Below are 25,265 nucleotides of genomic sequence, written 5' to 3' on the forward strand. Positions count from 1 at the left end.
AAGGAGCCATAAAGTGAAGAGAAAATAAATTAGGACTGAATACCACAAAGTTATCCCCCCAAATAAAGAGCTTAGGCATGGATTCTGCTACCTTTACCTAGGATGAGTAGTAACTTGTTCCACAAATAGTTCCATTGGCTCAGAGCGTGCCCCTGAGATGACCCATGCAGAAGGGGTGCTCACAGTCTCTTTCCTTATCTGCACGTGCCCACAGCGCACTTTCCCTTTCTGGAATCCATGATGATCTTCTGAAGGTCTGGGGAGGGGGGTGTCTCTGCTGCAGGAGGGGGCAGAGACTACAGTGGGAAAATGGGCAAAGGACCAAGGGGACACACACATTCCCTTCCATTCCCCTGGAATTTACCTGGAAAACAAGAAGCCTGGGGCTGTATTATCTTTTCCACAGAGCACCACACCATATGGGATCCCAGTGGCCACTGCAACCCAGCCCAATGAAGCCATACTGCCCAGGAGCTCTGTGTGGATGGCCCTGACCTCCAGCAGATAGCCTGGGAATCATCAGGTTCGGGTTGGAGGGAAGCTGACACTCCTCTCCCCCCCAATGAGGAAATGCTTGCAGAGATTTCCTCCCCCAGAGCCTGTCCTGAGGGCCTTACCACCATGGGGATGAGCTGGGACACTGGCTTCAGTGGGGCCACTTGTGGAGTAAGCTACTATGCAGTGTGAGTGAAGGTAACAGAATCAGGCCTTTCAGAACACTACAGCATTCCAGTTAGCTTTGGAGATAGTGTGGGGCTCGGAAAGGAGTGCAGCCAGGGGACCCCTTCAGCTCTAAAAGTGGTTCCCTCTAGAGCAGCAATTGTGGCAGTGTGGGGAAGCCCACAGTGCTGCAGCCTTTCTCCTTTCTGCACTGTGGATAAGGAGAGGATAGCAGTGCTGTCAGTCCAGCACCTTTCACAAACCCTCTCTAATCCCCTGCCATATTGGATTAAAGGGAGGCTCTGAGGTTACAGCTGCAAGCTACCATTTCCTTATAAAGCTCCCTAATATTTCTCCCCATTGAGCTTTGATTTCTGTTTACCCTCCCTCATAAAACATCAATGCATTCACGAGTGTAATTGGAATACTTTGTATAAACAGAGCAGGGAGCCGCACAATCTAGTAGTTTATATTATTTTCACTTTATAATAATTTTTTTAAAAAAATCTCTGTAGCACTCTATATTTATGGCTTGAAAACACAATCAAATAGTTTGGGATTCCAACACCATAAACTTCCTTCCACAGGCAGCACTAGAATGTTCTCATTAACAGTGGAACTCTCATGTTTCTGCTCTGAAACAACAGGTATAACCAAATTCCTCTGGAGGCCTTTCCTTCCTCTCCCCAGAAATGTGCAGAAGTGGCGGGGGGGAGGTATTTTTTCCATTCATTGCATGGAGAGTATGAAAACTTGGCACACAAGTGAGTTATGTACTGGAATTTGGGTGGGTCTAGGAAAAAGCACAGACTTCAGTGGAAAACATATATGGGTGTGTGTGTGTATGAGAGAAAGCCTTTTAAACCATAAATTGATCACATGCATGGACCTGTGAGGAAAGAAACAGAAATTTGCCCTGAAATAATACACTCAGCTGGTAGTGAAAAGAAGCACTTTGACAGTGCCATTGGCATTTTAAATATCATTCCATTAGTTTCATAGTGTAACTATTTCCGTGCTCATTATAAGTTCAGACTGTAGCTTTAAGCCATTATCCACGTGGGTGATGGTGAAGGCTCGGTGGCCTATGCACCAGCAGCTGCTGCCGGAGTTGAGCAGTAGGCCTAGATCTTCAAAGGTCTTTAGACGTGGAACTCCCATTGGGAGTTAGGTGCTTCAGTACCTTTGACTGTCTGGGCTTAGGGCCCAATTCTCCATTCTGCTATAGCTCCTTTGCACTGCTTCAGTTAGCAGCCAGTCATAGGTTAGAGGGGCCTCTTTGGGGACATGAACTGCCTGTTTGTATGGCCTGCTGGCAAAACTCAGTGGGCGTTTTGATGAAGAACTTGAAGATGTAGCTCAAAGAGAATACTCCGAGGCCTGTATTTGTTGGACATGAGTGATATGGCTAAGGTATCACAAAGAGTCAGTTCAGAAGTTCCATTTGTGTCACGATCTGAAAACTTTTCCTAATTGAACCCAGCAATTCTGTAGGCAAGAAGTGCAGAGGAATGTGTATTCAAAACCAGATGTTTCCAAACCAAGCCTAGATCAAGCAACACCTCACAAATTAACACTTGGTTAATAGGCAAACCTGCTCATACTTGCAACTGCTCGTTTTCAATCCACTATTCAATGAAGGTGCAGCAAATGAGTGTCGCACTGATAAATCATGTTACCAGTGACATGTCTATGTGGTGGGGGAATGTACATTACAGGGATGTAATTTCTAAAGCACACAATGGTGCTGCACATTAATAGGTCTGTGTAGACCCTGCTACTGCACCAAAAATTACTGTTACAAAATACACTACTGGTCATAAGAGAGTACTATCTTCTGATAGTGCTATTATACATAGTGAAAGCTAACCTGAGGTGGTCAGAATAAATGAACAAAGTATATGTACTGATGAATCATCTGTAAGGTGACTCCATGTCTTGATTTTACCAGACAGTACCAGTTTTTCATTGCATCAGTTCACGTTTGTCTGTTTAGGAGCTAAAGAGTGGAATTTGCTCTATATTTACTAGAAACAAACAATTCAAGGGAACAAGTGGTTGTGTGCTTTACAACATTTGGAGCTTAAAGCAAAAACTCAAACGAGAGTGGCCATCCTTGAAGCTGTTCTTTAACTCGGAGTGAGTGTTCAACATGCTTATTCAGTAATACATGATCAGCTCATTCAAAACCCAAAGTAGCTGCAAGAAAATCCTCCACTCTGAGTAACATGCATGTGTCACTGCTGTATCAGAAGCTGGCAGTATGACACCAGCACACATTTTCAAAATAAAGGGTGCAAGGGTTTCACCCTTTAGGACAGTGGGAGTTTTGCTATTGACTTCAGCGCAGCCACATTTTTACCCACTGTGTACTTTTATCTTTTGAATGGCTATGTCACAGCCCTAAAAATAATGGCTACACAAGTGTCCCAGTTTTTTATTTTGAAAATATAGTTTTATTTTTTCATCATGGCTGTTTACTGATTAACAAAGGATGAAATTCACCCCTGTGCAAAAGACCAGCATGAAGTCTAAGGCACCATTTACTTCCCACTTATGCCTGTGTAGCTTAAGTGGCACATAGACCTTGTACTGGCCAACTATACAGGAGTAAATTTCACCCAGACCGTAGTAACCTGTAGTGTGTTTCCTAGCTGCTTGTGCAAATTAGTGAAATCCTGCTGTAATTGGGTTTTTTAGTTGCTGAGCTTAGAGCAGAATGCTGTCATATGGCACTATGAGGGCAGGTCTACACTACAAACATATCCGCTGTAGCGCTTCTGATGAAGACGCTCTAAGCCAATAGAAGAGAGCTCTCCTGTCGGTTTAGTAACTCCACCTCTGTGAGAGGTGGTAGCTAGGTCAGCGAGAGAAGCTCTGCTACTGACAAAGCACTGTCTACATGGGGAAGGGAGGGGAGTTAGGTCAGTATAACTACCTCGCACAGGGGTGTGAATTTTCCACACCCCTGAGCAAGGTAGTTATACCAAAGCAAGTATGTAGTGTAGACCTGGCCTGAGTTAGTGTTTAGCAGAATGAAATTAAAGCTTTGCTTTAAAAACTAATAGACTTAGATGGGGAAAAAAGATGCTTTGTCTTATCATCTGCCCTTCCACAGCATGAACTTGTTCACACAGGCAATGGAATTCTTCTGCATAGCACAAGTACTTCCTGAGAAAACCAGCTTATAACAAGTTTTGAGATGAAACCTTGACAAGAGGTATCGTCCTTTCTTGGAAACACGCTTTATAATATTGTAAAATCATAAGACCAGATTCACTGGTATGCTCTGGTCATTCAAAGCAGCCATAAATCTGATTTAACTAGCAGGTTATGTTATATTTATTGCTATTTTGCATAGCAGCTGAAGCGTACAGGTGAATCTGGCCTATAGCTCTCAGAGACGGAAAACTCTAGTAGAGTGACTGGGTCCCTCCCATTTCTGGGAAAGAATATGCGGTATTTCCCCAAGTAGATTAGATTCTATCTACATTAGATCTGAGCTGAGCAAAAGACCCAACAATATACTGACCTTTTAATAAAGGACTTTGTACTCCTTGCCCCTTTTCTTCCCTTACAAAGCTGTAGTATGGTTTTAAATAGCATGCTGTGCTTCCTGTATACCAGAAGAAATTTATTTTGTGAAGATGTTTCCAGGTTGATGCAATGTTTTTATTTCATCATAAACTTTCTACTGAGCCCTCTTCAGAGCTGTGCTTGGTATTTTCATTATAGTGTGTCAAGTAAAATTATTTTGGAGAGAGAGAGCGTGTTTGGGGAGAACGGGGTGGGGGGGTTCCTCTGATTAGTACAGCCACCCACTTTTTGTTCAGTACTGATGATGTGTAGCCCATCTAGGTGCTGAATAAAGGAGTTAGTTTGTTACAAAAGCTGCCATAGCAAAATTTTGACACCCTCCAGTGAGCCGTACCTTGGTGCCACACCTACCCTCTGCTATAAAAGCAAGTGTATTGAGACTAATTAAAAAACAAACCCCAACTTGACTGTAATAGAGCACATGCAGGCAGCATTGAAATGAATTAGAAATAGTTTCCTGCAACTACCTAAAAGAAAGAGCTCTTCAGAGCAAACCAATATATGGAAGCACAGCCAAGCCGCCTATAGCATGGCATTGTGTAACCGATTTACTATCAGAGGGTTAGCTGTGTTAGTCTGGGTCTGGTTGATCTACTATGTTAGTTCCTAAGGGCAGATTGTGCCTGGTCAAGTCATGCATTACTCCTCCTGCCTCCTTCCCCAAGCACATGGAGAGCAAACTCAGGAGTGAATTAACCCCGCGGGGAGTAAAGCCCAGCCCAGGCTGTGGAATCCTCTTTAAGGAGGGTTTCAAAGGCAGTGCATGGTCCTGACTTCCACTGACATCCTAAGATCCTCAGTTGTGGGGACCAAGCCCCCCTTTCCTCGATGGAAATCCCTGACCAACTGACAGGAGGATCCGTGAGGGGAACTTTGTGGAGGCCCCGGCACCCTTCTAGCATTTTCCATGGAGAGTTATGATCTGGGCCACATATAGTAACCTCCGCTGGAGAGAGAGTAAGCATGAGAGATGTAGCAGCGGGAAGGTCTGGGCTGTTAAAAGAGAGAAAGAAAGAATAACTGAAATTGGTGACAGAGGGGACACGGCAGACTTCCCTGGGCAAAATCCTGCATCGACAGATCAATTATTCTGGGACCTAAACAAATTATCAGCCAGATGCTCAGCTGTTATAAATTGTCCAAGTTCTAGTGAAGTAAATGGACCTGCCCCAATTTACGCCAGCTAGGTTCCGGTCGTATATAGTTCCTAGAAAGCCGAACAAATGGTAACATATTGATCACGACTAGTGCCTGTGGGCCAGTACTGAACCAATGACCAAGAAAAGCGCTTGTATCCCATACGAATTCTCTGAGTCATCCAGGTTGTTGTTTATTCCTAATTTATTTACGATGAAGAAACCCTGCCCATTTAAAAGTGATACCTATGGGTGCAACTGTGCTCTCCATTTCACTAAGTGTCGCTGGGGCCTAAGACAGATTCTGGTCTGCTTCCTCATCTACTTGCTGAACTCCTGACTAGGAAAAGCCCAGGATAAGTTAATACTGTTGTGAGTTACCGAGTTGTCAATTTTGTTAGCAATTATGCTCCCAGCAGAGAGCGGCGCACTTTAAAATATATTTGCTCCACTCTGCAACAATGCTGCATTGGGAAAGCTGGTTTGGGTTGAAATCATTGAGAAGTTAAATGGAAACGTGTGAAAAACGAGTGTATTCTAGTTAATTTTAGATGCATTGTTGACCAGTGAATTGAACTCTGTGGGCCAGGAGACCTGGATTCTCTTTCTGACAATGCCATGACCTGCTGTGGGACTTTGGGCAAGTCGCTTTACCTTGCTGTGCCACTGTTTTTCTTCTCACTCTTTATCTGCCTTGTCTATATGGCTTCTGAGGAGTTTGGAGCAGGGAGTGTCTCTTACTATGTGCTTGTGTGGAGGAGAAATGGTGCTAAGTAGAAAATGGCTGAAGTGAACATCAAAGAGCCTATTCCTGTTAACGTTAATAAATCATTAGGCATGTATAGTGAGAAGTAACGTGCAATAGATTTCAAAGGTTTGGGGAGAAGAATGATTGCCAATGGTTAGGGTGCTGGCTTGTGAGACCTGGGTTCTGTCACAGACTCCCTGTGTGACTTTGAACAAGTCGCTTAGCCTCTCTCTCTCTCTCTGCCTCAGTTTCCCCACCTGGAAAGGGGGATAATAGCACTGCCCTACCTCACCGAGGTGTTGTTAATAAATACAGTACTCAGACAATGTGGTAATGGGGGCAGTATAGGTATGGCAGATGGCTAGAGACGGGGGTACAACCAGACTTTTCCTGAGGAGGGGACCAGGATTCTCCCTCCCCAGCCCTGCAGCCTGCCCCCAAGCTCTCTCCTTCTGCACCTAGACCTGTGCTCGTCCCCCTGCACCCAGCTCCACACGCACTCCCTTCTTGTGGCCCCAGACTTTCTCAGCCCATGCACTCCCTGCGCCCAGCCCCGCAGCCTCTCTGCCCCCACACCCAGCTCCATGCTCTTACTCAGTGAGACACTCAGGCTGAACAGCACCATCCTCACTAGGGGGTAGGCAGCTTGGGGAGGCCCAGATCCCATCTTCCTTCTGCATCTCCACTTCCCCAGAAAGTACTGAAAGCCCAGCTCCAGTCCTCCCACCATGCTGGGAATTCCAGGTATCCTCTGCTCCACTTCTCCCCAGGAGCTGGGAGGCCCCCATGCCCATGTGCACCAGAAAGACTACAAAAGTTGGGGGGGCCAAGCAGGCACAGGGTGTTGCAATGTTATTCCAAGTGGCCCAGCTGTCCAGTGAGTGGCATTGCAAACTGGTGCGTGGGGGCACAATGCCACTCAAATGTCCTGCTCTGGTCAGGGGCCAAAGTGGGTAGGGTGGCCATTGATGCATCCCCAGAATACAGGACATCCAGCTTGGTTGCATGGACTTCTGGAGTGGTGTGGGCCCACCCCTGCTGTCACGACCCCGCTGCTGCGCAGTCACACCACACAGAGGATGCCATTTTGCAGAGCTTGCTGCCCCGCCCCCAGCAGCATGACCTCACATGCACAGTCACAGCACAGGGTGAGCCCGACTTGCTGTTTAAGTGCTGCTGATCAATTTTGCTAAATGGATGACGATGTTTAATTCTGGAGCTCACCGACTGTAACACATAACATGGTATAAACCAAGTGGAAATATCACTGATAAAAGTCTCTATCCTGGGGTGCAATGGTGAGGCCATGCTGGCAGGGGTGGAGCAGCGTGCCCTGTAAAATGACGTTCTCCGTGCATCCACGTCGTAATGATACTGGACAAAACCATGCCTGATTTTATATCAGTCCTGAACAGGGTGATAAACTTTACAAAGACAGGAGTGTCCAGCCTACAACTGGATGAATAATCTGCCTGCAATTGGAGGCCACTGTCTCACCCCCCGCTCCCTTGCCCCCCAGGTTGTTGAGCCCCTGGATAAAGGTTTTGACCAGTGATATTTCTGCTTACACAGAGGCTGAGATCCAGAATTAACAATCCTTATCAGTTTAGCAAAATTGAGCATCAGCATTTAACAAAAATCAAGCCTGACTTACCAGCTGCCCCAGGTTGCCTGGGAGAGTCCTGATTTGCCCCATTTCTGGTTCTGAGGCAGATGAGGCTGAGGGCTTGTCTACACTACCGCTTCAGTCGATATAAGTTATGTCACTCAGGGATGTGGAAAAAAAAACACCACCACCCCGAGCGACATGACTTACATCCACTTAAAGTGCTGTCTACACTGTGGTACGTTGGTGGGAGATGCTCTCCCACCAACATAGCTTCTGCCTCTCATTTATGTGGAGTAATTATGTCCCGGGAGAGCACATGAGGCAGCGACGCTGATCTAGCACGGTAGTAAAGACAAGCCCTGGGTGAGGGTTTAGTGCTGCTGCTCCCCAGGTGCCAGCAGCAGGGGTGGCTCTAGCAATTGCGCCGCCCCAAGCAGGGCGGCACGCTGCGGGGGGCGCTCTGCCGGTCGCTGGTCCCGCGGCTCCGGTGGACCTCCTGCAGACGTGCCTGCGGAGGGTCCGCTGGTCCCGCGGCTCCGGTGGAGCATCCGCAGGCATGCCTGCGGGAGGTCCACCCAAGCCGCGGGACCAGTGGACCCTCTGCAGGCATGCCTGCGGCAGGTCCACCGGAGCCGCCTGCCGCCCTCCCGGCGACAGGCCACCCCAAGCGCGCGCTTGGCGCGCTGGGGTCTAGAGCCGGCCCTGGCCAGCAGAGGGTCCCTTTGTGCAGAAGCTGTCTAAGAAACAAATGCTGCCTTTCTTTCTGCTTCATCATCTGTCTGGCTGTTCGCACTGTATCCCTCCACCTCTCATTGGGACTGTTCCTCTTCTAGTTTTGTCTCTGATTCTGCCGCATACAGCAGGGGAGGCAGGTACCAGTACTAGTCCTCATCAGTAGCAACAGTGTGAGCTTCTCTTAAGGTATATATATAGGTAACCCTTCTGCCAGGAAGTTAACAGCAGCAATAAGGGCCAGGTTCAATATAAATAGGGTCCCTCTTGCCAAATAACTAAACTGATGTCTCGAGCCCCCTCCCAGAAACCTGGGAAAATTAAATGCACCCTAGCCCTTAACAGACTGAACTTTCTTGTGCACAAGCTCTCTGTGACTGCGTACACAGATGGAAATCTTTATTAGGGGAAAGAGAACCCAGTGCTAAAGTTGGGAAAGTGCAGCATCAGAATGTATATGCAAATAAACCCAAACCATTTCAGTAACTTTGGGGGTAGTCTGCCTAACTTCCGTCCTCCCTGCTATGGGAGTCCCCTGACTGTACTGCCTCACCCATCCACCAAGACCCACTCATTGTTGGAATCAGTAGTCCAAGTGTCTCTTTGCAGGTCTCCTCCAGTCCCAAAGGAGCAGCTTGCCTGGTCCTGCCTGAAGGTACCACCACCATTTTAATAATTCAGGTTTACTAAGGAAAGTCCATTCAGTGAACTGCACTTCACTGTCCCACACCATAAAGTCCTTTGCATTATCTGGTGCGGCAAAGTCCTTGGTCCGCAGTGTTTCTCACAGTGAAGTGTGCTAAGAGGGCTAAGCACCTTCAGTAGCGAAGTGGCTGCTTAGAAATTAGCTCTTTGTTAGCGATGGTCTAAACTGAGCATTTCTAGTTCACAAGAAATGTTCACGTTTAAAAATTTTTCATTCTGACTTGGACCAAAACCATGTTTTGACATTTTCCTGTGAACCTGAAACTCCAGAAATGGTTTGTTTTGAAAATGCTGACTCAGAGTGTTTCTGAAATGAAAAAGGCTCCCCTAGGCTGCATGAAATGGATAGGATTTTTGTCTTGACAGGAATCTTGATAGGATTCAGGAGTGAGCAGCAGTAAACCTGACAAGAATCCTGCCAATTTCACCACAAACTGCCAGGGACTGGATTACAGGATTTGTGGCTAGGCGCGGCCCTGCTATACGGACTACCTGAGCTGGGGATGCCAGGACTTCCAGACAGACAGGCCAAATGGCTCCCCAAACCCAGGGAGCCAGCTGGCCTGGGAGTCTGGAAGCCCTGGTCTCCACATCCCAGGGCAGTCTGTAGGATGGGGCTGCCCAGGAGCTGCATTTGGGAAATCCATCCCAAGACTGCCTGGCTCCGTGCCGGGAGGTCCTGAGAATCCCACAGTTTCCAGGTTATGGCTCCGCAGCTTTATCCTAGAACCCCTGGGAACCTCAAGGTTTCCAGGCTACTTGCTATGGAGACTGGAGCCAAGCCATAATTAGAGTGGGGGCTCCCAGCGTTTCCAGGCTCCTGGCTCCATGCCAGAGACGAGGTGCCTTGCAACCATGGACACTGGAAGCCCTGAGGTCTCTATCCCCAAAGCTAGCCACACAACAGGCCTGCCCCAGAACTGTGGACACTTGCCACTACATAAAACAACATATTTTTCCCTAGCCTCATTCTTGGAAATGGTTGAACCATTTTGGCTGAAACTCCCATAAATAATTCACCCTGCAGCAGACCCTCAGCATGGAAAATTTGAGCCCAAATGGTTAAAGTTTGGCAAAGTTATAACTGAAAACAGGGTGTGATAATGGGAAGTGTTAGACCACCTTCACTGTAGGTGGTGCTATCAGCCTTGCCTAACATAAGATACTTGTAAAGCAATAAATAAAACATGTAGGAGACCAATATACTGTGGGGGTGAATGTGGTAACACGTGTAAATAGGTAGAGCCCCTTTAGTTCAAAGAGCTAAGTAGGGCAGGACAGGAAGGGGATACATCCCAGGACAAGGGAAAACAGGACACCAAGGAATACCTCACGGGGAAAAGACACACCCCAGCGGGAAGCAGGGAGAGGGCCCAGGGATGGAGGACCCCAGGAGGGCACACTAACAAGGTAAGGGGAAAAGAAATGGGGAGCCTCCTACAGCAAAGCCTACTGGACAAAAAATGTGTAGGCTCTAGGATCTCCGGAGTTCTAATCCTGACTCGGCTACTGTCTTGTTATGCAGCTTTGGCTAAGACATTGGCCTCTCTCTCTGCTCCTTTCTGGCTACATAAAGCAGGCTAGGGATGCTTGCCTGCTTCACAGCAGTGTTGTGAGCATTAAATAGTGTTTGTACAGTGCTTTGAAGCTGTAAGTGATACAGTGGGGAAGTGCTAAGTATGATGATGATAAGCATGTTTAGCTGATAATGGCTCTTTGTAACCTGCAGTTTAATTCTATCACTCCGAGCCTCAGAAATGGAAAGTGTGACTTCATAGTGACCTAGTGTCTGTTTAGACTTGCTCTCCTAAAGAGACAGGTAAGGTTTGCACAACATGAACTAGGGGAAGGGTGATGGGAGGGCAGAGCACCGCTCAGGAATTAGGAGTCAGAATGCCTGGCTATGCTAATAAAGAGTAAAGATGAAAGCGCTTTGAACTTAAGGAATTTGAAAAAATAATATCCCAGGAAGAGCTACATAAAAAGTTCTGAACATTTTGTTACTGAGGAAAAGTCATTCATAAAAAAGTTTGAACATAACAGGTTCTTGGTGACGCTTTGCATAAATGTTTGTCTCTGTTCCAGCAGCATTTTATAACTTGTTTCATACAACAGAAAAACAAACTTTAGTAACGGTTTAGTTTGTTTAAAAAAATGGTGCTCATGAAGGATTCCAGATTCATAGCTCTGTGGACAGCAAAACCCTCTGTTTATCTACTGGACATGGGCAGTGGCAGGGACTATGTTCCTCAAACCTGTTGGGGGGGTCTGATCTAAAGCCCATTGGAAACAGTGGAATCATTGACTTGGATGGATTTTCTTTCTTTCTTTCTTTCTTTCTTCTTTTATTCTTCGGCCCATCATTGTGGTACCTGAGCATCTTACACATAAAATCAATAGCAATGGTCCTGATCAGGCCCTTGGAGAGATATGAATCTCTGCTGGACACAATGGAACACCCAGACTTCTTTGATTTGACCTCATCCTCCACTGACCAAATGTCAGTCAGGCAGAGAAAAACTTATGAAAAACCATGACTGGATTTGGATGTTTTACTCCCTTCACTGAGAGATGCATGTCTAAGGTCAGTCAGAGAGAGTTATTCATATCATCCATTGGATTCTGTTTTATGTGCCTTAGTATCAACTGGTAGTTGGGGAGAGCCAAATGGACAGGCTATTAAATGGCTAGCTTCAGGAACTGATCTATCAGCCACAGGCAGATATATTCAGAGCCGGCTCTAGACCCCAGCGCGCCAAGCGCGCGCTTGGGGCGGCATGCCGCCGGGAGGGCGGCAGGCGGCTCCGGTGGACCTCCCGCAGGCATGCCTGTGGAGGGTCCAGTCATCCGGCGGCTCCGGTGGACCTGCCGCAGGCATGCCTGCGGAGGGTCCGCTGGTCCCGCGGCTCGGGTGGACCTCCCGCAGGCATGCCTGCGGATGCTCCACCGGAGCTGCGGGACCAGCGGACCCTCCGCTGGCACGTCTGCAGGAGGTCCACCGGAGCCGTGGGACCGGCGACCGCCAGAGCGCCCCCCGCAGCGTGCCGCCCTGCTTGGGGCGGTGCAATTGCTAGAGCCGCCCCTGGATATATTTATAGGCTTGAGGGTCCAGCCCCTTTACAAATAAAAAGCAATTTATTTAAAAAAAATATTGGCATTGTTGATCACATGGGCTACCAGCCTGTCCTTCCCTGCTCCCAGCTGTAGAGGAGACTGTTACTGCAGCCTGGAGCCCAGGCCGGAGCTTAGAAGTAACAGTCGCTGGAAGTGTCCAGGGTTTTGGGTGACAAAGCTCTATTACTGGATGCTGCAGCCTGGGGAAGGTGAGGAGCTCATTTTCAGGCACTGCCCACCTTTCTGATTCCATGTGTTGGAACATGGAGGAGGGTCTAGCTGGTCAACTGTCACAGAGCAGAACCTGCCACCGTGCAGCACTTGTGTAGCCCAGAGGGATGGTGGACAAAGTTGTGAGAATTCCTGAGACACTTGTACAACCCACTGAACCTTGCGTGACTAGGGCTGCCAACTTTCTCATCATACAAAACCGAACACCCTTGCCCCGCCCCCTACCCCCACTTCTCTGAGGCCTTGCCCATGCCCCGCCCCTTCTCCAAGGCCCTGCCCCGGCTCGCTCCATCCCCCATTCCTCCCTCACTCTCCCCCACCCGCAGTCACTTTCACCAGGCTGGGGCAGGGGGTTGGGGTGCGGGAGGGAGTATGGGCTCTGGGCTGGGAGTGCAGGATCTTGGGTGGGGCTGGGGATGAGGGGTTTGGGGTGCAGGAAGGGGACTCTGGGCTGGGGCAGGGGGTTGGGGTGCAGGAGCGGGTGAGGGCTCCAACTGGGGGTGTAGGCACTGGGGTGGGGCCAGGGATGAGGGATTTGAGGTGTGGAAGGGGACTCCAGGCTAGGGCAGGGGGTTGGGATGTAGGAGGGTTTGAGGGCTCCAGCTGGGGGTGCGGGCTCTGGGATGAGGAGTTTGGGTGCAGGAGGGGGCTCTGGACTGGGGCAGGGGGTTGGGGTGCAGGAGCGGGTGAGGGTTCTGGCTGGGGGTGGCTCTGGGGTGGGGCCAGGGATGAGGAGTTTGGGGTGTGGAAGGGGACTCTGGGCTAGGGCAGGGGGTTAGGGTGTGTGGGGGGGGTGAGGGCTCCAGCTGGGGTTGCGGGCTCTGGGATGGGTCTGGGGATGAGGGGTTTGGGATGCAGGAGGGGGTGAGGGCTCCAACTTGGGGTGTAGACTCTAGGGTGGGGCCGAGGATGAGGGATTTGAGATGTAGAAGGGGACTCCAGGCTATGTCAGGGGGTTAGGGTGTGTGGGGGGGGTGAGGGCTCTGGCTGGGGGTGGGACCGGGGATGAGGGGTTTGGGGTGCGGGCGAGGTTATAGGGTCCTGGCGTCACTTACCTTGGCTCCAGGAAAAAAGTGGCCACCAGGTCCATGCGGCCTCTAGGCGCACAGTACAGTACAATATAAATCTGAGACTACTCCTTCCTTTCCCTTATTATGCTACTGTTTCTTTAAGCTATCAATTAATTCTGTAGTTAGAGTGGGGTGTGGTTTGGTTTCTTTTTTAACAGGGTATTTTGGCTAAGTAACCTGCTAGTTTTCACTTCAGGATAAACAACTAGTTCGCTCCCTTGCAACTAGCAAATGTTATTGAGAATGTTTCTTTGAAAAATGTAAATTTGTTGTTTTAGGAATGTTTGCTGATTCAGGAAAAAATTGAAAGCAAAAGAAGTAGAATAAAAGCTGGGCAGGGAATCAAGACAGACCTAAAAATTCCAGATGTAAGGAAGTCACCCTGAAGAAATCTTTTAAGGTGCCTGTATATAAACATACATAGGGAATGAGATGGAGAATATTAAGGAAAATATTATAATGAGATTATATAACTCAGTGACTTTCCCTCATTTGGGATATTGTATTGGTTACCTCATCTCAGAAAGGATATTTTCCAAATTAGAGGGGGTTCAGAGACCAGTGATGAAAACTATTCAGGGCTTGGAAAAGCTCTCATATGAAGAGAGATTGAAAAGATTGAGATTGTTAACCTTAGAGAGGAACTGACTAAGAGGGGATCAGGTAAAAGTATATGAAATAATGAATGACTTAGGGAAGGTTGATTGACAACTTCTGTTCAGTCTGTCTCTCTAATCTCCACAATAACAAGGGGACATTCAATGACATTGCAAAGTGGCAAATACAGAAAGGAAATACTTATCCAGACAGCTAACTGTGAGCCTGTGGAACTCATTGCCACAAGATATCACAGAGGCCAAGAGTTAAGCAGGTTCAGAAAGGTATTAGATATTTATCTGAGTAACAAGACTATCCTGTTAAAATAGAAAACATTTTAAAAATCAAGAGCTTTGGAAGGGATAAAACCCCTCAAGCTTCAGGGTATAAACCAATCTCTAACTATTTGGGTTTGGAGAAAATTTACCTTAGGTGCATGTTATCCCATAACTGGTTACTAAAGGGTTCATTCCTCTGAAGCATCTGGCACTGGATTAGGTGGGCTGCTAGTCTGATACAGTATGGCAATGCCTCTGTTCCGCTAATCATGCAGCAAGGATGACACCAAACAGAGGAAGTACTTTTGCAGTGAGAGAAAACCAACATGAATTTCCCGTGAGAGGAAGAAATATACTAAAGGAATTCAAAATTGCGCAGGAATAGATGATGTAACAGGGAAAATGCAGGAAGTCAGAAAAAAGTCCAGGATCAGATGGGATCCATTCCAGAATACCAAAGGAAGTATCTGAAGAGCTGAGAGCCTTGAGATAATATAGAAATACAAAACAAGAGAGAAGCCTAGCAAAAACCAGAATGAAGCTATTATAATTCGTATATAAGCTAAGGGAGATCCAGCAACCTACAGATGTGTAAGTCCCCACCACAGAAGTGGAGAAAAGGCTGGGGACAGAATGGCAGATCGCTTGAGTAAAGGGGTGAATGGGAGGTTACTTGGCACATTCTGTAGGTCAGTTACAGCTAAACTGAAATCTGATGTCTTTGGAAGAGGCAGCACATGTTGTAACTGTTCCATGCCACGAGCAACCCTGAGAAAGAATCATGCCTTAGAATCACAGTTCCTTCCCTGGCTCCTCCCTGAACTCTTGGAGGAGACTGGTTTGCTATAGCCCATTAGGGTAAACATTGGGCTCCTGGGGCTTAGGCAAAGGGGCTGTTTAATTGCGGTCTCCCACCTCACAGGCCCAGCATTCTCCATCCCCCAACAGCTCAACTCCACTAACTGGTGCACTGAGGGGAGAGGGCAGGTCCTTGGCTCTCTCCACCCATGCCTCACACAACTGCACAACTGGGAGGAGGTAGCAGCTCTGGGGAGCCTGCTCTGCCCGCTGCACACAAAGCGGCAATGCTGGTAGGCTGCACAGGGGAGTGGGGCTGGCCCTTACTCTGCTGCATGGCCTCCAAGTCCAGGTACAATTTGGCCTTTAGAAGATTAAAGCTACTTGTGGCAGGGAACTAATTGTAAGCCGTCACTTCTCATGAATGGAAGCAGAGACTATGGAGAAGTGAGCTTTAGAGGAGATAGGATTGATATCAGGACGGATTTTAGGCACTTTTTATGTCAATATCTTATCATGGTAATGCTTGATGTGGGCAATGGAGCCTGTTGATGTATGGCATGCATTTTTTCCTAATGAGTTTTACATTGCATGTTGCACATACTTACATAAGCTGTATTTTCTCTGGCAGCACCATTTGAATTCTGGGCCTGTCTAAACAGCAGCTGCTCATATGCTGCTGTGTTTTATTTTGCTTTTTCTGCTTCCTCCTGTAGTTCTTTTTAAGATCACTTGGTCTTTTTTTTTTTCCTGTTTATCTCGACATGCTGCACAGTGTGTGTGGTGGTTTGATTGTCACATAAAAGGTCTCCTACTGGGATCATCAGTGCAGTCCTATTTTATATATATATATATATATATTATATATATATATATATTATATATAATATTATATATATATTATATATATATATATATATATATATATATATTTTAAACTGAGCCTAAAATAAGGAAAATGAGCTTTAACGATTAAAACAAAATCTGAATGAATTACAGTGTGGCAATACAAATAAAATTGCAATTACTTTCCCCCTGAAAAACAGTAATTTGGTTATCAGTGTATTTAGTAAACAAAACTCTCTTTTATTGACATAACAGGAAAGTTACAACACTGAACAATTATGTTGTTGTCCTGGGCAGCCCCCCCCGCCCCCCGTCCCGTCCCCCCCCCCACCACAAATAGGTCTTGAGTTTCCTGTGAGTTTCTTTTAAGTAGTTACAAGGGAGAACTTTTTTTTCCTGTGGTTCATAAAAAAGAAACACTTATTAAAGCTTCTTTTTAAGCAAAACAATGGAACAAACCAATGTTTGCTGTATGAACTGCCAAAAGCACAAAGGATGCACAGTGGGCTTTTTTTAGAGCAGGAAGTTTTGTTATTGGAAACTACTACTGTAACATCCCCTGTCCTTGCACTACGCAACCACTGTCTTGTCCTGGAAGCAGTGTTTCTTTATTTGCCTCATCAAACTGGCACAGGCAACCTTCTCCTGCACTTTGTGGGTTTTGTTCCGTCCTGAATGTACTCCCACTTAATCTCCATCTGGACTGAACTTGGTTCACAGTAAACAAACTTCTTGAGTCTTGTGCTCCATTGATTCCTGTGTTTGCACAGGTCAGGGCCTAATGCTAGAATGCTGAATTTGTGAATTGCCTCCTGTTTTCCACTGACTGTTTTGAAATTGGAGTATTATATGTTACAAAGAGCCTTGAAGAGTTTTCAGGTGCAACTATTTCTTTCCAAAACTCTCCTTTATGTGTTCACAGGACTATGGTGTTTCCCTGTAGCTTAGTTATATGTTTAGGGAAGAGCTAGAAATGATTGATTAAATCACTTATGGAAGTTAATTAGCCATGAACAAAATTTGTTTTGCTTATTTTGACTGTGTTGTTTTGCGAGACAAAGGTGGTCCGGCGTGCTAAATCAAGCATCAAAATGTGTTTAATTTTAGTGAAAGCCTTCTCCTGAGTGCATGAGTGGGAATAAATGTAGTAGTCAAAACAAGTCTCTCCTGTTTTCGCGACAATATATGAGAAGAATTTTTACCTCATTCCTTTTTAAAAAACACAGTACTAACATAGAGTTTTAGCTTGGTCAAATTTATTTTCCAAGCTACCATAAGATAGTCCAGTTCTCCTTATATGGCAGTCACTAAAGTCAAAGTATTCCTTTTTTCCAAAAAAAAAAAAGTCAACTAGCTTTAATATCAGACACTATATGATGGTAGCTTTTTGTCCCAGGGGTGTTCCTTTATTATACATATGTAATGCGGTCATGATTGTGTACCTTCTGTCCTGTGTTTTTCAAATGATTTTTAAGGCTCATGTACTTTAACTTTGTTAAGTAACTGAATTCTTTTTTTCTCTTCTTAGAACTGAGGAACTGAAAATGGGCACCACTCAAATCAATATGTCAAGTGCCCCACTCGTTAACGGTATCATCAGTGCTGACCTCAAGACACACAGACCCCGGGTGATGTCCAAAAGTGGTCACAGCAATGTGAGGATTGACAAAGTAGATGGTATATACCTACTTTACCTTCAAGATTTGTGGACAACGGTTATAGACATGAAGTGGAGATACAAACTTACCCTGTTTGCTGCTACTTTTGTGATGACCTGGTTCCTCTTTGGAGTTATCTATTATGCCATTGCATTTCTTCATGGAGATTTAGAAAGGGATCATTTCCCCCCCAAACATATGCCTTGTGTCAAGGAAGTAAATTCACTAACTGGGGCATTTCTCTTTTCTTTGGAGTCACAGACAACTATTGGTTATGGCTTTCGTTTCATCACAGAGGAATGCCCTCATGCCATATTCCTCCTGGTTGCTCAGCTGGTCATCACAACCTTGATTGAGATCTTTATCACTGGTACCTTCTTGGCCAAAATTGCAAGACCCAAAAAACGGGCTGAGACTATTAAGTTCAGTCATTGTGCTGTAATTACCAAACACAACGGAGAGCTTTGCCTTGTGATCAGAGTGGCAAATATGAGGAAGAGTCTTCTGATTCAGTGTCAGCTTTCTGGGAAACTTCTTCAAACCTATGAAACCAAAGAAGGGGAAAGGATCCTGCTCAACCAAGCCAGTGTCAAATTCCATGTTGACTCCTCTTCAGAAAGTCCTTTTCTGATTTTACCTTTAACCTTTTACCATATATTGGATGAGAGTAGCCCTTTAAGAGATCTCACACCCCAAAACCTAAAAGAAAAGGATTTTGAACTGGTTGTCCTCTTGAATGCCACAGTAGAATCCACTAGTGCCGTCTGCCAAAGCAGAACTTCTTATATACCAGAGGAGATCCACTGGGGTTATGAGTTTGTGCCTGTGGTTTCTCTCTCTCAAAATGGAAAATATGTTGCTGATTTTAGTCAGTTTGAGCAAATCAGAAGAAGTGTAGACTCTACTTTTTATAGCATGGACTCTGAAAAACAGAAACTAGAAGAGAGATACAGACAGGAAGATGAAAGAGAGAGAGGTCTGAGAACAATATTGTTACAGCAAAGCAATGTGTGATTGTATGAGCAAACTTTAACATTAGTAACACCTATTTACAAACTGAAACAAAAGCATACATTATATACTGTATGGCTCTTAAGAAAATGCAGCGGAGACCTCTTAAGCAAGTGCCTTGATATAGAGTAAATCTGTCCTTTTGTGAAGTCAAGTTGTTAATCGAGTATTTGTTTTAATTAGGTGGGATTTCTTTGTTTATCATAATGACTTAACAGAGTTGGATTTATTTTGAGAATCTGCCTTGTGCCAGCTGTAAGATCAGACATACTACTTTCCATTTGGTAAGTGGAGTTTGATACCGTGAGAAGATTTCTTCACATAGATATTTGCCATGATTTAATTATAACAGTGGGATCTCAAAGTTACCACACAGTGCTTCCAGAAGGAAATAGGCTCCTTTAAAATGTTTATTTTCATACCAGTGCTTTATTTTCTTTAAGTGGTCTTAACTAAGTTAATGTGAGAGATGTGTGGTTCAATCAGTGCAGACATACTATAGCTGGTAAACACATTCTTTTATCTTGAATGAGGGAAAATGACTTGTACACTAATAGCCCCGCTGGGCTTTGTTAAAAGGGTGTTCTCAGCTCCATTAGGGACCATTAGTTTCTTGAACACTCATTTGTTTTTTTACCATGTTAATGGCAGGCTTGTATATAACATCTAGGGAGGGAGCTGAGGGCAGTTAACACAGAATCAAAACAGTAATTAACTACGTTAAAACTGGCTTTGCCAAGACTTTTGTTTTCATAAAGTGTAAATCATTTCTATTAGCAGCCTTAACAATACATTTCTGAAGGTTGCTTGTTTTGCCATGGGCCATATTTAATTTTTGTTAAATGAAATCTTGATGACATCTGTAGCCAATATTTACTGTTTCTGGCCACATTAATGGACAAACATTCCTTTGATCCATTTCGGTTTTGGTGTATGAAACCATTCTATTAATAAAGGAATGTAATTTGAATGATTGCTGATTTCTTTGTGGCGCAGTCAGAGGGTGTGGTAGTTAGGATATGCTTGGCATATTAATTTACATATAGCAAAAGCAAAGATTACAGATTGACTTGCTTTAATTAGTCAGGGAATGGGGAGAAAGCTGTGGAGCAGTGGTGAATTGGAAACATACTTTCTACATGAAGAACAGCAATCTGATATAATTTAGAAATGAGTTTCCTTTCAGCCCCATGTGTGCTTTTGCCAGTGGCAGTGGTGAACTCCAGAGGCCCTGATCTGGCAAACCTAGTACATAGAAAAGTCCCTGTTGACCTGAGTGTGAGCTTTGGGTGTGTCGTGTATGCAGGCTGGGCCTAGGTCAGTGAAGCACTGGGTCCTTCCCTTTAGGCAAATCATTTTTGTGTTCCCTTCCAGCCCTACATTCCTATGATTTTATGCTAAGAAAAATTTTAGCTCACTTGCACATGACCAGAATTAGAGCTGTGAAAACTCTAAAGCAGGGATCTCAAACTCAAATCACCACGAGGGCCACATGAGGGCTAATACATTGGCCCGAGGGCTGCATCACTGACACCTTTTCATATAAAGATACAAAAGCCTGCCCCGGCCCCGGCCCCACTCCACCCCTTCCATGAGACCCCGCCCCTGCCCCGCCTCTTCCCACCGCTTCCCCACCCCCATTCCAACCCCTTCCCCAAAGGCCCCGCCCCAACTCCGCCCCCTCCCTGTCCCTATTCCAACCCTTTCCCCAAATCCCCGCCCCGGCCCCGCCTCTTCTCCACTTCCTCCCCGTGAACAAATATGAAGAAATTTCAGCCAATGGGTTGTTTATGAGCTATTTGCTTCGTCAATGTCTTCAACTCCTTGTTACTAGTTTTTCATGCTGTTAAGTGGCTACCTTCCACTATGTCCCTGGGTGTCTTAGAAACAGGAAAAAAGAAATTAAAGAGATTTTGAGAGGGCCTTGAACACTTATGGTGGGATCCAAAAGGTACTTAAGTGCCTAAACCCCCAGACTTAGGCACCTAAGTCTCAGGGTTAGGTGCCAAAATCCCAGTTTTCACTCCATTGTGATCCAGAAAACTCCTTTCAAACCCTGAAGGTGCTAAACTCACTTGGCACCAAAGTTTTCAGGGTAGAAGTTCCGTAGGTGCCTACGTTACTGCCTTTGAGCACAAGCACCATTGCCTCACCCTAGGTGTCTGGAATCCAGATGCCTATCTCCCACCTAAGCCCCAGAGTGAATCACGAACTGAGAGAGGATAGGCATTCAGTTACCTATCTCATGTGCAGGGCCCAATCTGACAGGCAGCCTCTGAGCTTGTCTACTGGATCGAGTCCCATTGGTCTCTTTAGCCCAATAACTATTTAATGATTTACCTACAGTGGAATAGTAGTCATTGGGCTAGAGAGCGAGAGAACGATTCCCTAGCCTGGTGGTTAGGGCATGCTTCTGGGACATGGGAGAACCAGGGGCCAGTCCCCCTGCTCTGATCACTCTTTCATTATTTATCCCCAGTGGAACAGCTTCAACAGAAGAGACTGAAGGAGCCGCACGTCAGAATATCTCATATCTCATGCTTAGAGCACCCTCCTAAGAGGTGGAAGATCCCTGTTCAAATTCTTTCTCCCCTCCAGAAGAGAGTGAGGAATTGAACCTAGGTCTCCCACATCCCAGGTGAGTGTTCTAACCACTGGGTGAAAGGTTCTAACATGGGTGGCAGCACCACCACCTCCTCCTCCAGCCATTTTGTGTGGAGGCAGGTGCCTAACTCATTCCTGCAAGAAATGCCTTAGCCACCTAAGCTGCCTGACCCTAAAGGGTGGGTTCCTGTTTGTGAATTGCTGAGTAGAGCTAGATGCCTATCTCTGAGAGCGGGGATGGGCTTAGCACACACTCCTCTGATCGGTGTCCCCCTATTACCTAGCTTAGGTGGCTCCCTGTCTATCATTGGTAGCTTTTGTGGATTCCATTGCAAAGTGCCTGTCTCTCTCCATTCATTGTATAGGGAGCCTAGGCACCTAACTCAGCTTTGTTGTGACTGTGATTTTTCTAGACATCTAAAAGTTAGGTACCATGATACTCAGTTTTGCAAAGCCTAAGTCCCTTTGTGGATCCCACCCTTAGTGTATAGCACTGTGCAAATGCATTTGCTTTCTGAAGAAATGCAAAACTTCTTGCAAAAATGGCTCTCATGTTTGCATAGACAAATAAAACAGGTCGTGAGCACTGGAGTGAATTCATGATTTTATATTCAAACAAATTTCCACCGTTACATTTGGTAGTATGTATTTGCCCAGCTCCAGTGAGAACACTTCCTATGACAGACTGCTCTCAGTTCAAAACAGGTATGACTGTGCATTGATTGTGTCTGATCCATAATGTAAAGCAGCACAAAAGAAGGTATTGTGTAGGCAGTAGAACTTGCATATTCGATATTAAAATTCTGCCTGGCTGGAATATAACTATTTATCTGTCACACTTATGTACATTATTACATGAATAATGGAACGTTATGCTCTTACTAGGCTGGTCAGACCTTCAGCCTATTCTGTGAAAATATTAGATTACCAGTTCAGGGTCTTCTTAATGGTGAAGATTTCTGCTGAACATCCTGTACCTAACTGGCTTGGAAAAACTTTTGAAACATTTCCAGTGCTTTATATAGTCTGTCAGCGGAGGCTACTTAGAATTATCCTGTTCTGAGTCACCACATGGTAAACAGAAACAAAACAATGTAATCCACAAGTAGCACAGCAACTGTATTTTGTATATATTGTATATATTTTTAATAATAAACTTTTTGATGATTATTGCACATCTCAACAGATTGCATAAGCTGTATTAAATTCATTCAATTTTACCTTCTTTATCATCAGCCTGAACAAGATGTGATATGATGTCTGACATCATTAGAATTGATAGGCACTAAGTTCTGTATATAGACGTAGGTATCTGCTAGAAGTTTGGAGCAGACACACCAACCTCAGATGAATATTTTCATAAACAAGATACTATGGGCCTGATTCTGTACTCCATTAAATCTACTGTCCTCTAGTGGAGACTTAGACCTGGAGCTTTAAAGAAGCGTGTATATTTTCAATATTTGTGTATAGCTTTTCTACTACGAATTGTTAGCCTCCCATTGTTCCATTCCAAAATCTCTCCCCCTATACTGTACATGCTACGGATCTAAATGTTTGATTTCAGATAGAGTCACAACTCACTTACTTTCCTCTGCTAAGATGATATACCCTTGAATCACTGAGAAGAGTAAGATTTCACTTAACAGTAGTGCTCAAAACAACCAAAGTTAGGTGATTATTGCTTATCCTTTCATCAAAGAAACTTGTAAAATTGTGTGCGTGAATGTACCTGTTGCAGTGCTCAAGATTAAGAAATGACTCAGAATAAATCTGAAAATCCACAAACGGGAATAATGTATGTAATGCCTGCTCAACTGCTAACCTTGCGATCTATGGCAAGAAAAGGGAGGGCTATTTTCACAGAGATCCTTAACAATTCTCTGAGAATGTTGCATTAAGTAGGAGAGGTCTTTAAGTAAAGGTCTTTATGTTATCCTACACTAGGACAAATCTTGGAAGGAATAATACATATTATAGTAATGGTTTCACCTAACCAATGAAGGATGCCTGTTGTGTGCCATGAAGAGATTATCAATGAGCGTGAGTCTGTAGACTACTGTTTTCCTCTTGAGAAAACTGCAATAACAATGTCCTCTGGCCTTAGCTTGCCTCACTACCAATACCCTTTGGCTAGGATCGCTCTATTTGTGAAAGCCTCAATGTGTGCCCATTAAGAGTTTGACTAAGAACAGACCTGAAAATTAACCATAGTTCTAAAAGAGATCCCTACACTTTTTTCTTCTGATTTCTTCTCTGAATTCATTTGGCCTGATTTACTTTTTCACAGAGTGTCCTGTGGATCAGAATAGCGGGAAGTAATTTGTGGGAGACCTGAAGGGTGAGAAGCTACACAAATATCAACAAGCTCCACCCCCCAGTACATACCGTGCCATCTTTTACTTGTCAAATAATAATGCAAACTCTTAACAAAATATAGAGCAGAAGAGGAGAAGGAAAGAAACACCTTTCTCTGAGAGGAGGTCTTAAGATATTAAGGTTAAAGAATTAAAGGTTAAGATCTAGTGTTAGAGTCACAAAAGGATTTGGGCACCTAACTGCCATTTTAGGTGCCTAAATCCCAGAATCAGGCAGCTGTAGGCAACTAAACTTACTCAACGCCTAAATGTTTTCAGTACATATTCCCTAAGCACCTATGTTTCTGCCTCTGAGAGTGTGAACTACCCCCCAGTAGTCAGATGACTAAGGGTATGTCTACACTACGAAATTAGGTCAAATTTATAGAAGTCCGTTTTTCAGAAATCATTTTTATACAGTCGATTGTGTGTGTCCCCACACAAAATGTTCTAAGTGCATTAAGTCGTCGGACTGCATCCACAGTACCGAGGCTAGCGTCGACTTCCGGAGCGTTGCACTGTGGGTAGCTATTCCATAGTTCCCGCAGTCTCCACCGCCCATTGGAATTCTGGGTTGAGATCCCAATGCCTGATGGGGCAAAAACAGTGTCGCGGGTGGTTCTGGGTACATGTTGTCAGGCCCCCCCCTCCACCTTCCTCCATGAAAGCAACAGCAGACAATCGTTTTGCGCCTTTTTTCTTGGGTTACCTGTGCAGATGCCATACCATGACAAGCATGGAGCCCACTCAGCTCACCGTCACCGTATGTCTCCTGGGTGCTGGCAGACATGGGACTGCATTGCTACACAGCAGCAGCTCATTGCTTTTTGGCAGCAGACATTGCATTACGATTGGTAGCCATCGTCGTCGTATTCCTGGGTGCGCTTTTAGCCGACCTCAGTGAGGTCAGTCAGGAGCGCCTGGGGAGATACGGGAGTGACTCAGCCAGGTCATTCCTATCTTCTGCCGAGCACTCAGGAGATGATGATGGCTAGCAGTTGTAATACAGCGTCTTCTGCCGAGCACTCAGGAGATGATGATGGCTAGCAGTCGTAATACAGCGTCTTCTGCCGAGCACTCAGGAGATGACGATGGCTAGCAGTCGTAATACAGCATCTTCTGCCGAGCACTCAGGAGATGACGATGGCTAGCAGTCGTAATACAGCATCTTCTGCTGAGCACCCAGGAGATGATGATGGCTAGCAGTCGTAATACAGCATCTTCTGCTGAGCACCCAGGAGATGACGATGGCTAGCAGTCGAACTGCATCGTCTGCTGCCACCCTAAAGATGTAAAAGATAGATGGAGTGGATCAAAACAAGAAATAGACCTGATTTGTTTTGTATTCATTTGCTTCCTCCCTCCCTCAATGAAATCAACAGCCTGCTAAACCCAGGGTTTTGAGTTCGATCCTTGAGGGGGCCATTCTGTGTGACAGCGGTTTGTGTTTCTCCTTGATTCAAAGCCGCCCCCTTTGTGGACTAATTCCCTGTAAGCCATGTTGTCAGTCGCCC

General features: G+C 45.5%; 1 protein-coding gene across 5 annotated transcripts in view; it reads left to right on the forward strand.

Annotated features, from left to right (window-relative positions):
- Positions 1 to 20,370, forward strand: part of KCNJ15 (potassium inwardly rectifying channel subfamily J member 15) — a 35,903-nt gene extending 15,533 nt beyond the window's left edge. For 2 of the 5 annotated variants that reach the window (XM_045013636.1, XM_045013656.1), the window contains one exon: positions 17,650 to 20,370. In XM_045013636.1, coding sequence (XP_044869571.1) covers positions 17,666 to 18,793 — 1,128 coding nt within the window. In that variant the 5' untranslated portion in view covers positions 17,650 to 17,665 and the 3' untranslated portion in view covers positions 18,794 to 20,370. Of the gene's footprint in view, positions 1 to 13,880; positions 14,003 to 14,960; positions 15,069 to 16,758; positions 16,892 to 17,649 lie in introns of those variants that run through there. The other 3 variants (XM_045013647.1, XM_045013664.1, XM_045013673.1) reach the window with 3 other exon arrangements.
- Positions 20,371 to 25,265: the final 4,895 nt, after the last annotated feature.

Source organism: Mauremys mutica, chromosome 1 (assembly GCF_020497125.1).
Source record: "Mauremys mutica isolate MM-2020 ecotype Southern chromosome 1, ASM2049712v1, whole genome shotgun sequence".
In the NCBI taxonomy this organism is placed as follows: Eukaryota; Metazoa; Chordata; order Testudines; family Geoemydidae; genus Mauremys; species Mauremys mutica.